The 13,235-nt window shown below is 44.7% G+C and overlaps 1 protein-coding gene across 1 annotated transcript; it reads right to left on the reverse strand.

Moving 5' to 3' along the window:
* Nucleotides 1-1,575: 1,575 nt before the first annotated feature.
* Nucleotides 1,576-10,981, reverse strand: LOC117044527 (cysteine-rich venom protein pseudechetoxin-like). Its single transcript, XM_033145345.1, has 7 exons — nucleotides 10,643-10,981; nucleotides 9,162-9,305; nucleotides 5,808-5,895; nucleotides 4,367-4,515; nucleotides 3,844-3,938; nucleotides 2,151-2,239; nucleotides 1,576-1,696 (listed from the first exon to the last, which is right to left on the reverse strand). The coding sequence occupies exons 1-7, from the start codon at nucleotides 10,700-10,702 to the stop codon at nucleotides 1,686-1,688; spliced, it is 636 nt and encodes a 211-aa protein (XP_033001236.1). The 5' UTR covers nucleotides 10,703-10,981; the 3' UTR covers nucleotides 1,576-1,685.
* Between the last annotated feature and the right edge of the window lie 2,254 nt (nucleotides 10,982-13,235).

Consider the following 13,235-nt stretch of genomic DNA (forward strand, 5'->3'; position numbering starts at 1 on the left):
TTTCCATCCCTTCCCTCATTTAAGTATTAATTTCCACCCGTTTGTATCATGGCTGCATGTAATATTAGTTTCTCCTCCATTCTCTCCTGCTCCTCATTAATCTCTACAAAACACTTGCTGCAGCTGATCAGGAGCTTTTAACGGCCCCTGCCAGAGATCTCGCTGTCACCAAGGAAGATGCAAGAAATGCTTCCCATTCCTTCATTCTGATCACATCAGATATAGAACTCGCTACAAATTCGGGGAGGAGAGTGCTATTGCAGGCTACTAGCCACAGTCACTGAGCTCTTCCTCCACAGCTGAAGGCAGCAGTGTTTCTGAATCCCAGGTACAGGAAGAGTTCTTCATTAGAGATTTCAAAGTGCCTACGTGCAGAAAGTCAGCTATCCACCTCTGACAATCAACTGTTGGCTGAAAGCCAAGATCTACTCTCTCTCTAGACCCTTAGTAACGACCCTGTGATTGGCTAAGGAGTTCCTAAAGAGATGAGCTCTGTGTGGGGTTTGTTGTTGTGTAGTGTGGTTTGGCTAATGAAGGTAGAGAGAGAGAGAGAGAGAGAGAGAGAGAGAGAGAGAGAGAGAGAGAGAGAGAGGTTTTGCTTTTATTTCTTTTGTTTTTCCTAAGTCTGTACATAGTAACTTCTGGATACTTGTTGCTCCAATAACTTCCAAGTGAAGTTGTGAGTTCCTGCGTCGTGCTGTCCAGTCAATGCTCTACAGCCAGAAGCTTCCAGAAAACCTGCGTTCACTCTCTCTGCTGTGTCCAGCACTACGTTATTCCTGACACTAAATCCTTAATATTCTTTTGGGCTTGAACTATGCCAACATGTTTTCCACAGGCATCTCATTCACCACTGTGAAAACAGGATGCTGGACTAGATGGGCCATTGGCCTGATCCAGCAGACTCTTCTTAGGTTGTATGGACCTAAGTGACCTTAGCAACAAAAGCAACCTTAGAACATCATTTGCTTCTCATCTCCCATTCTTGGTAATGTAACAACTAATGTTTTTATTTTAAAGGTAAAGGTACCCCTGACTGTTAGGTCCAGTTGTGGATGACTCTGGGGTTGCGCGCTCATCTCGCTCTATAGGCCAAGGGAGCCGGTGTTTGTCCGCAGACAGCTTCCGAGTCATGTGGCTAGCATGACTAAGCAGCTTCTAGCGAACCAGAGCAGCGCATGGAAATGCTGGATCCGACCTGTGTTATGTCAGTGTGAGCCCAGGTGGAGCAGCTGCTTGTGCTGTGGGTTGGTTCGCATTTCATTTCATTACGTTTGTCCACCTTCCATTCCAGGCTTCCTGTATCCGCATTTACTCAGCCATACATTGCAACCCTCTTGGGATCTTTTGCAGGTGTGTATCTGTGTGCCTCTTATTTCTCCTGTGACTCTTTAGACTCTACCCCCAACTCCCCACCCCCCCATTAGGCAAAAAGAAAGAATGAAAACATCCATGCATGCAAGACTTTTTATGAGTTTTCAGTTTCAAAAACATGTTAAGAAATTTCATTTAGACGGGATCTGTCAGAAGAAACTGGAGGATTGTATGATTTAAGTGACCTCCTATGTTATTTCGAGGGGGGGGGGGCACTTGCAAGAAGCAACACAATCTTGCATAATTTCCTTGTTATTGCATCCTTGTGCTTTCACTACAGCTTCACAGTTGATGTTCTTATCTGTATATTTTCAATGATTGGCTGAAAATGAAAAGGACAAGAACACATCAGAGTTAACAAAAGCAAAATGCCTCCAAGGATTCAAACTCTGGGACCCTTTCATTTTTAGTTGATATAGTGGAGCTTAAGATCAAAACTGAAGGTGATTTAAAAGAAAAAGAAGAACATGTAAAACATTATTTAGCAGTTTGTTTTAATGAATGTAGGAACTGAATTAGTAATTAGTTTAGCAATCCTGGCTGTAACCCAGAATAAATTGGGCGTGTTTTTAAGGGTGGATGTGCAGGTCATGAGAACATTTACATAGACACCCTGCAACCACCTACAGAATAAGGAAGGCTCTGGGGTCTACAATCTTGTGCACATCTACTCGGGAATAAGCTTCCATCAAATTTACTGGGATCCATTCTTATTGAGTGCCCTTTCTAAAGTACAAAAAGGCACTATGATAATATTTGAAGTTATTTGCACTCACTGCATAATCCATTGTCGCATGAGCCAGGGCAGTCCCCACAAGGTGATCCAGACTTATAGGGAGTTTGAAGTGATCCCATTATGTTCCCTCTGGAATGATAAATAAGATAAATAAGAAGTAAACAAACAGGGGTACATTTGTGCTTTCTGCTCTCAATTAGAAAAGTATTTATACATATTTTTAGAAAGTTGCTTTACTCTGCTGTTATATTAACCTTTTGCGTGTTGTAAATTATTGTTCTTAATTTTTTCCTTAATTTCCTTAACTGCTTTGATGTTTTTTTGACAATCAAGCAGTGCATACATGTATGCTGAAGCTCCAAGCCTAAAATGAAGTGGATTGGGGCTTTGGCTGAGTCAGGTGGAGACAAGGCCAAACTGGATCAGTCTCCTAGAGTGGCTGGGAGAAGGCGCACCTCTTCCTAGCAAGGGAAGGCACCCATGCGGTTAAAGTGAGCAGGACTGAACCCTCGTGCCTTTGCAGTGCAGCTGTCAGGGTGGGATGCAGAGAGAAGGAGGGACAGCAACTCCTTCTGCCTCCCAAATATACTGTATTGGCTTATTGTTCTATTCAGATGCAGGAAAAAGGAGACCTGCCAACTCTTCAACTGAAAAAGTCTGGGCAAACTTTGAAGTAGGTTTATGAAGTAGGTTTATGAGAAATTAGTTTCTATCATGTACAAATCATAGTTAGGCTGGGAAACAAATGGTGAAATTGTTAAAATAACAATGACTAATTGTGCTAAGGCTATTGGACATAATATAGGTATGGCTGCCTGGGAAGAGCTTTGGAAAACAGGAATGAAATTTACAGCATGTTATGGCTTAAAAGAAAAATATTACAAGATGATATATAGATCGTATTTAACCCCCAAAGAAAACTAGTTCAAATGTACAAAAATGTATCAAGCAAGTGTTGGAAATGTAATGACTGAGGGGTCATTTTATGAAATGTGGTGGACCTGCAGGGAGGCCAGTCGTGTCCGACTCTGGGGTTGTGGCGCTCATCTCGCTCTATAGGCCGAGGGAGCCAGCGTTTGTCCGCAGACAGCTTCTGGGTCATGTGGCCAGCATGACAAAGCCACTTCTGACGAACCAGAGCAGCGCATGGAAATGCCGTTTACCCTCCCGCCTGAGCGGTACCTATTTATCTACTTGCACTTTGACGTGCTTTTGAACTGCTAGGTGGGCAGGAGCTGGGACCGAGCAGCGGGAGCTCACCCCGTGGCAGGGATTCGAACCGCCGACCTTCTGATCAGCAAGCCCTAGACTCTATGGTTTAACCCACAGCACCACCTGGGTCCCCTTCAACTGTTTAGGAGGATCCAAAGCAAGGGGGGGAGTCTATCATAAAATGTCAGAAAATTCTTTCCTGAGGGGTTTTGACTTTGTCATTAAAAAATAAATAAATCCACTGCTGCTTCCTGATTTTTCAGGCAAATGGCCAAAGGGTAACAAGAAGGACTTTGTTGTTTTTGTTTTCCGGTTGGTTGGTAGCCACTGAAATGCAGAGTTAATACATTACTAATGTGCTGCCCAAGCGCCATGTGGCTCTTATGAGGGTTCTTTTATTCAGGTTTTTTTTTTGTAATATAAAAAAGGAAAACGGATACGAAACATAAGTCCCTTGGAGACTATGGTTAACAAGCAACTAACAAGCTTAACAAACAAACAAACAAACAAATAATACATACGCAGGACAGTATTGGCAAACGTAGAGGTATTTCATGGAGCTTTGAGGACAATAGGCATCATAACAACCAATTAGGTGAGACTTGTGCCAAACCACCTGTAAGTATAAAAACATCCACACAAGAAAAGGTATTGGAATCTGTTTTCATACTGAGCCAGAAAAACATGCATTTAACATTTAGAAACAACCAAATGTTTGTGTTGTGTCTAATTGAAGCACCCTCATTTTTCCCCTCAGGGAAAGGAAGTTTGGAAGAAGCTGTGAACGAGAATGGCGTCTGAAGAAATCACAGAAACAAAGGCACAGCAGAGATAAGGCCAATCCATTATCTGTACTTTCTGTGTGAAAAATATGAAAAAAGTACTGGGTGACACGCGAGGAACACAACCACCCCTTCTCGGTTTCCTTTCTTCCTTTTGTGAGGTCCCAGGCAGCAGGAAGCCAAGATGTGAGTGGGCTATCAGCCGTGGATCGACTGGCTGAACCGTGCACTTGACAAAGATACAAAACGGTGTTTGAGTTACCTGAGTGTAATGACCAGTTACGGCCCCTGGACGGACTGCTCCAACACCGTACTTGAAATCTTTCACCTCGTCGTACCAAACTTGAATCACGTCATTCCATGAAGTGGCGTGAGATGATGCAAATATATTTTCACCACATGAGATTCCATCTAGAAGTGGAGACGGTAAGCATTAACAAAAACTCATGATGACTGATTCAGGAAATTCTGTAAACAAGGAGTCATTCAGTGTTTTGGGTTGACATGTTGCAACAGGTAAATCTTGTTTATTCCAAGCAGAATTTGGTTAGCTAGCTGGTTAAAGCTACCTACATTTGAATGCAAAATAATTATTCTAAAGCAAAAGGTACACCTGTTTTGTTATCACATGCACCGTATGTTTGCCTGTAAATGTCTCTTCTAAAAGGCACTCACTCTTTGGGGTTTTTAGAATTACTACAGTAGTGTGTACAGAGGATGAGATGGTTGGACAGTGTTCTCGAAGCTACTAACATGAGTTTGGCCAAACTGCGGGAGGCAGTGAAGGATAGGTGTGCCTGGCGTGCTCTGGTCCATGGGGTCACAAAGAGTCGGACATGACTGAACGACTGAACAACAACAACAGTAGTGTGTGGTCAGTGGACTAGGCAAGTCCCCATAAGGGTTCAAAAGCCCCCCTGCCACCTTTCCAAAGCCCACCTGGCTTTGGGAAGGAGGCAGCAGGGCTCCAGAATCTTGTCAGAGGCCTGGCACCTCCTTCTCAAAGCCCAGGAAGCTTCTGCCCAGCTTAGGGATGGAGGCGCAATGCTCATGTGTGTGACCTTGTGGCGTCGTAATGTCACACATGCAACATCACCCCAATTGCCCTTGCAAGCTGTCACCTCTTAACTCAACTTTCCCTATGAAAAATATCACTGCTTGCCTCTGAATTACTGTATTGATCTCTCTAGCTCTATCTCTATCATCTCTCTCTATTAAACTGTGATTAACAAGGCAGAGATATTAAAGTTTGAAAGCGAAATGTTTCAGGTTTCACCTTCTTTACAACACCTGCGGGAGGAAGAAGCTGCAATCTTCTGCCGTAAAATTTTAATGTCTCTGATTTGTAATAGATTTATACTTTTAGTGATTAACCGCAACCTTCTGGGATCTGGAATGAACTTGTATGAACTGGTCCTCCGTGCTTAAAAAGTTGTATGTGTTACAGGTGGACACAGTGTGTGTCTAGGCAAAGCTTAGGTGGTGAGAATGGAATGTGGAATTCTGACTTCAGATGTTAGGAAGAATTGGAACATTCCTCTCCATTGTGCCCCTATCTGTGGGATTCCTCAAGTATTTTTAACATTATGCTCAGAATGTCAATTGGGGAGTCAGTGAAATAATTGTGAATGTCTATTAGATGTGGGTTAGATTTTAGATCACCCTTAATTTTTGGTACAGTGCTTACTGACAGCTCTACTTGCCGGCAACTCTTTGGTTGCTTGGGCTGTGACCAAATTGACAATTGTTTGCCCAGCGTTTTGCATTCGCTTCAGCAGCCGAATTCCATCCCTAAATGGAAAAAAAAGTAGTAAATGTGAGAATGGACACATACTCAAAAATGGAGAACATCATATACCTCTGATTTCTTCAAAATTTTACATGTTCTGTCCTAGACTCAATCCCCAACCTCAGTCCCTAGACGATCTTTAGCATTGTTTAGCATTACATCTACCTGACTCATGCCAGCCATGCTTAACGATAGTAAGGTAAAAACAGTAAAGGACCCCTGGACAGTTAAGTCCAGTCATAGGTGAATATGGGGTTGCGGTGCTGATTTCGCTTTCAGGCTGACAAAGCCGGCATTTGTCCACAGACAGCTTTCTGGGTCATGTGGCCAGCATGATTAACTGCTTTTGGTGCAACAGAACCCTGTGACGGAAACCAGAATGCATGGAAACACCGTTTACCTTCCCACTGCAGCGGTACCTGTTTATCTACTGGCACTCGAACTGCTAGGTTGGCAGAAGCTGGGACAGAGCAACGAGAACTCACCTTGTTGCATGGATTCAAACTGCTGACCTTCTGATTGGCAAGCACAAGGGGCTCTGTGGTTTAGACCACAGAGCCACCCAGCTTTGGTGTGTCTCCCCCCCCCCTGTCAAATTTGGCCTGATGTGAGCATTGTAGCCTTGTTCCACTTCTAGTGAAGCCCTGGCGTGTACATTAGAGACACATTTCCTACATGTCTGGCATCAGAGTGCCCCCATCTCCCTCCTCCCACACCTCTCTTGCCAGGAGCGCCCCTTCCTTTTCACAGCCTCCATTCCATCTGCCACAGCTGCTTGCTGGGTTGCAGGGGGGGGGGAATCTGCGTGTTTAGGCAAAGTGGTGGTGGTGGTGAGACCTGGGCCACAGAACTCAGGAAACATTAGACACATCTACATTAGTACAGAAAAAGCGTTTTAAATGCATTATAACGCTGTGACCCCAGATGGCACTGTAGAGTTCCATCTTTCGCCAACATGGTTTCCCATTATGAGGTTCACAATGCATTTTCCTGAAATGTTTTTTTGATGTGCGTAGATCCAGCAATTATACAGCATACCCTCCAACTGCTTCTAGCCTGAATCCGGTGCAACCACCCCACCCATCCAGTTCCACCATCACAACTGCCACCCCCCACGCAACTTCTCTGCTCACCGCACACCCACTCAGGCCACTTCAGCACGCCATTGCTCCCCCCCTCCTCTGCCTTAACTTGGCTCATTGGGTTCTCTCTCCACCACCTTGGCTGCCACCACCACGAGACCCACGGAGACCACAGTCATACTTCCAGAACCAAGGCAGCAATGGAGGAAGCGGGACATCACCGATTGGCAGAAGAAGCCAGGGTGGCTTCTGTCAATCCGCGATGTCCTGAACAAATCAAGACTATTGGTGGGTGTGATATAATGCTTTTTTGAAAGTTGCCATGGGAGAAGCTGTGTGTGTGTGTGTGTGTGTGTGTGAGAGAGAGAGAGAGAGAGAGGGAGAGAGGGAGAGAAGAAGAAGAAGAGTTTGGATTTGATATCCCACTTTATCACTACCCGAAGGAGCCTCAAAGCGGCTAACATTCTCCTTTTCCTTCCTCCCCCACAACAAACACTCTGTGAGGTGAGTGGGGCTGAGAGACTTCAGAGAAGTGTGACTAGCCCAAGGTCACCCAGCAGCTGCATGTGGAGGAGCGGAGACACGAACCCAGTTCCCCAGATAACGAATCTACCGCTCTTAACCACTACACCACACTGGCTCTCAGTGGGAGAGGGAGAGGGAGAGGGAGAGGGAGAGGGAGAGACAGACAGACCAAAAGCAAGATTGGGGGAGAGAAATGGGAGTGAATGGGTATAGCTCAAGGCTGGCCAGACTGAAATCTTGGGGGAAGGTACAGTCATTTGTTTTCACTGTCAAAAGACGGGTTAATTAAACTATGGAAATTGCTCCCACAGGAGAAAGTGATAGAAGATTAGACAAATGGATGTCCCCTAGTCATGGTGGCTGTGCTTTGTCTTTGCAGTTGGAAGCACTGTTAGCCACTGAGCCAGTTTCAAAGTTCTGCTACTTACAGCCAACTGACAATATGGTCAGCTAGTCGAACCCATGATCATCCACTTGTGGGAACATGGAGGTGGGGTTTTCTCTGGTGGCCCCAGTGCAGCCCAGTCCCTTCCCGGCTGAAGTATGAGAAGCCCCATCAGGGTTGCCATTCTGCCAGCTCCCGAAGAAATGCCTTCATCATTTCAACTGTTTTAACCTTTTAAATGCTTTTATGTTTTTAATTGTATATATCAATTTGGAATGCTTCATTGTTATTTCCATTTTAATTATGGATTGATTTTATATTTGTAAACAACTTAGGGGCCGTCTTTGTATATAAGAGGGAAATGAATTATTAAATAAAAACCCAACACATATTAATAAGCATTAGACCATCTTGGCTGTCTATTAAGAGCCCTGACTGACTCCAGCCAAAAAAGCTGAGGTTGCTGATGAGACCAGAGACCATCTTTGCCGTAAGTCCTTCAAGACCTGCTTCTCAGGATGCCTGCGGACTCTTGGGGTGGGGGATCGTTCAGGGTTTCTTTTGTTTGTGTCAAGGTTAAATTCTGCACATGCTTAATTTTGCTGTTAGAGGTTTTTTTGTATCCTTATTCTTAGACCTTATTAGGACTTATGTGGGGAATATTTAATTTTGTTGTATATGTCTGGATGTGTTTTTATTCTTTTTGTTATATTGTTATATTTATCTAATTATGCAAATTGCATTGAGCATGGCTTGAATGATGGAATAGTGACATATGCCTAAATGAAGATATGCAAATATGTGCCCACTTTTTGTCCTCTTTCGTCTTTTTTAAAACGATGTGTAAAGTGGCATTCCTTGGTGAAATGTCAAGCTGTTGTTGAATCTAGTCTTATCCTTGATCAGGGGCCAGCAAACTTTTTCAGCAGGGGGCCGGTCCACTGTCCCTCAGACCTTGTGGGGGGCCAGACTATATATTTTTTGGGGGGTGGAGAACAAATTCCTATGCCCCACAAATAACCCAGAGATGCATTTTAAATAAAAGGGCACATTCTACTCATGTAAAAGCACGCTGATTCCTGGACCATCCACAGGCCAGATTTAGAAGGCAGTTGGGCTGGATCCGGCCCCCGGGCTTTAGTTTGCCTACCTATGTCCTTGATTACTACTAGAGGGTGAAGAGCAGAGGTTTTCTGCCTGCAAGGAGGTGTAGTATCCCTGGAAAGCCTTTGCCAAGGCCCCTGACCTACATGAATCCGGCCTCTTCCTTGCTTACCATCTTCAGCATGTTGCTTGCCGTCGGCTGCACTCCTCTCCGCAGGGCATTGTGCTTGTCAACTATCTGATTTCGCTCAGCTGGTCCAATTCCTACTGCATGTGCCTGAAGTAAGAGAACGAGTAATATTCCTCTTGTCTTTATTTATAGGGTTAGTTTTCATTACGCTAATAGAATTTTACCACTGTTTCTCTAAGAATAATGAAAAACTGCTTTGTAGGCTCCACCTGTCAGGGTCAAGTCAGATGAGGAGGAGTGGTGGCAAGCCCCCCCCCCCCCCGACAAGGCAGCACCCACAGAAGAATCTGAGGAATTCGTACCTGGGGAAGACTGGTGGCGGCATTCCTCAGAAGAGGAGGAATCTGACAGGGAGGAGGAGGGAAGACCAGAGCTAGAGGAAGAAGTGGGGCCAGGAGCAGGTCCCAGTCAGGAGGGGAATCAGCCGATCCCCTCTCCTCCTCCCTTCTCAGCTGTAGAACGCCGAGCTGAGAAGCGAAGGCGGCAATTAGAGACAGCTGTAGCTCATAGGAAGCGTGGGAGTGAACCGGCTTCTTAAGATAGCTAGCTGCCCTATTCCACAGCGTCTGCAACGATTGTGCTGGGCGCGTGGTTGCTTTTGCTCATCTTGTTCCCGTGTTCCTGGTTCGTACCTGACTGACTTGGCTTGTTCTGACTTGGACTGTCTCTGACTTCGGCTTCTCTTGACCCCAATACTGATACCTGACTTCGGCTGGCTTCTGACCTGGACTGTTGACCTTGGCTTAACTCATCCTGACTGCTGCGCTGCAGCACACCAACTTGTTGGTGCCCTAACACCACCTACCTCTGTCAGGTTCCTCTGACGTAAAGGAAATCGGAGTTGTAAACTGTTGGGTAATGCAATGGCATCAAACTCTCTTTGGCGTATTCTGGATCAGCGGTGCCGGCTTGTGCCTGCAACCATGGGTGTCTGAGGCCGTGCACTGTCACCACACACCCCGGAATGCTGACGTCACTCATACACGTAATGGGGGCGCAGTGATGTAGCGCACACACACCTGGGGCATGATGACATAGTGCGCATGCCCCCCCACGGTTTGCATGCGCAACCAAGCCTGGCCCCCTCATTTAAAATGTGGGAGCCATGGTACGTACCCAGGGCCCTTGGCACCCAGCACCTATGCTATGGATAAATCTACAGTTACTGAAATAAAAGAGAGAGTTGCCATTACTTTTAGCGGGATTGGAAACCACAACATCCTTTAAGAATCCTGATTCAATCCAGATTTTATTTTTTTTAAGAATACAATTACATTTGTTTGGACTTCCCCTTAAGTATGACATTTTTCAAGTGCATTGTATTTATGGATGAAGCAGTAAAACACATTTTGGCTGAATAAAGAGAATATTTAGGTTGACCCAATCCAATATTATATTTGAAAAGAACCCAGCCAATTTTAGTAGCACTAGGCATGGACGCTTGTGTAGCTTAAGAAACTTACTTTTGAAGCAGGTTGTTGCAACACAGCAGCAAAACTCAGCAACACAACGAGAACGATCATTTCTGAAAACAAAACAACAGCAGGGGATTTACCTTACATTTGCTGTTTGTATATAGAATGTACTTATTGAAACATGGCACCGCTCTTCTGAGTGGTGGTTTAGATTCCAAACTGCTCACGTGGCACCGGCCGAGAACTCGATTTCTGCTTCCCGGAACAGGGCTGGTCACGTGGTGGATTGGGATCTGCTGGAAGATCTCTGGATGGTTTGCAGGAGACGGATGAGGGTTTTGGACTCTCAGTTGTTTAACAGTGGCAATTCATTGATGGAGATTCATACCCCCCTTCCCAATGTAAATACAATGTTTAATATAGTTTATAGCATACTAATCCCCCACAAAGAGAAACATCAGGCTGTTGGAAGGAATAATTGACCTGTAGTAACTCGGATGTACATGTTCCTTGAAAGTCATTCCCACTGAAAACTCCCAAGTAAAATGCTCAGAAAAGGGCATCCTTGAAATTGCTTTAATCACAATTTCCTTTCCCCTGGGGGGGGGGGGGGCTCTGGGTCTTTTAGTACTGTCTGTGGGGGCTCCAGAGATCTCCAAACTGAATTGTGAGCACCTGCTGAAAAGTATGGTTCCCAGGACTCTTCTGGGGGGAAGATATAAATGTGAAATTTGTAAAATATACATTAGATATATAGAATATAATAGAAATGTGTACATTAAGGTGTCTCCTCCTGAGCTAACCTAACTTGTTTAACTAGGGCTGCCATACGTCCGGATTTTCCCAGACATTACTGGGACTTCAAAGGCAGAATTGATGTCCAGGTGGAATCTCTGAAAATTGGTGCTTTGTCCTGGATCAAAATATTGGTTCAACAACAAAAAGCTCAGGAATTTTGGCGTTTCCTGGTTTTACTTTTTGAAATACGACAACTCTAGTAGCAAATAACCTTCCCAAAGAATAGCAGGCTATGTGATATAGCAGGCTATGGTATAAACTGGTTACCCCCATCCCCCCCCCCAACTCTTACCTTCTTGTTTCCAGTGAGACTGGAATAACCTTCTTTGTAGATTTAAGGAGGTTCTGGATGTCACTGGATGATGTTATGCTTATATACCTCTCCTGTTTCCTGCTTTGCAGAATGACTCAATGTCCAACAATAAATCACACAATTTTGACCTGGGAGAACTTTGGATTTCTCTTATGTTGTTTAAACAAAGTTTTATTTCCACATGCAGCTGCTGGGTGACCTTGGGCTAGTCACACTTCTCTGAAGTCTCTCAGCCCCACTCACCTCACAGAGTGTTTGTTGTGGGGGACGAAGGGAAAGGAGAATGTGAGCCGCTTTGAGACTCCTTCGGGTAGTGATAAAGCGGGATATCAAATCCAAACTTCTTCTTCTCCTTCTTCTTCTTCTTCTTCTTCTTCTTCTTCTTCTTCTTCTTCTTCTTCTTCTTCTTCTTCATCCTATGGCAGGGGTGGCCAACTTCCAAGAGACTGTGATCTACTCACAGAGTTGAAAACTGGCAGTGATCTACCCCCTTTTTGGGGGTTCAGGTCAAAGTTGTTGAGCTTTTGTTTTAGGAAGGAAAGTCCTGTTTTGGGGGGTTCATGTACAAGTTGTTGAGCTTCTTTAGGGAGGAGGAAAGCGACACCGAGCTTGTGTTAGGAAGGAAACCCCTGTTTTTGGTGGGTCGGGTCATTTTCGGGGTGGAGGGCAAAGATGTTGAGGTTTTTTTTAGGGGAGCCAAAGTTGTTTAGCTTCTTTGGGGGGAGCCATTGATCTACCACAGACGTCCAGTGATCTACCAGTAGATCACAACCTACCTGTTGGACATGCCTGTCCTACGGCATCATTTCATCGCCCATAGAGCTAAGCACATTTACTTAGAAGCAAGTCCCATTTCCCCCAAAAGTCGAATGTATTTGCAGCTGCATCCTAAGACTTTAAATCAACTGCAAACCATCATGAATGGTTGAAGGCATTGAATCATTACAGATTGCACAGATCGCAGTGATTACAAGCTGTTTAGAAACACCCCATATCATTTGCATAGGTTACAAAAGTTAAGGGGTGTGTAGTTAAACCAGATCACTGTTGTGCCTGCCTTTACTCTTCATTTAGAAGATCTGAGGATTTTTAATGTTGGATGTGTTAACATTCATGGATAAATGCTTTTTAGGTAGCATTGCATAATAATGGCTACCCTTTCTTTTGATGTGCATCCTATAGCAGAAGAATTTCTCCTTGGTGCCTGCTAATTATATTGGAAGTAAAGCTCCCATTTGAGCCAATGGAAGCAGGTGTGAGTCGCCCAATCTGGATCAGGACTGTAGCAAGGGAAGGGTTAAAGGCCCTCCTCCTGATATTAATTGGGCTGTACTTAAACTATGCACTGCTGAAGTGATAGGAAATGTTCTGGTGCCCCTCATTTGCCGATCCTTGGCAGCTCGTATCTCTTTTTGCATTGATATCTCTTTATGCATCAATATCGTCAATCTGCAACAAACCCAGATGCCAACTTTGCTGCCACATAAACCCAGACAACACCATTACTGGCCCCAACAACATCAAACATAC

Source organism: Lacerta agilis, chromosome 3 (assembly GCF_009819535.1).
Source record: "Lacerta agilis isolate rLacAgi1 chromosome 3, rLacAgi1.pri, whole genome shotgun sequence".
In the NCBI taxonomy this organism is placed as follows: Eukaryota; Metazoa; Chordata; class Lepidosauria; order Squamata; family Lacertidae; genus Lacerta; species Lacerta agilis.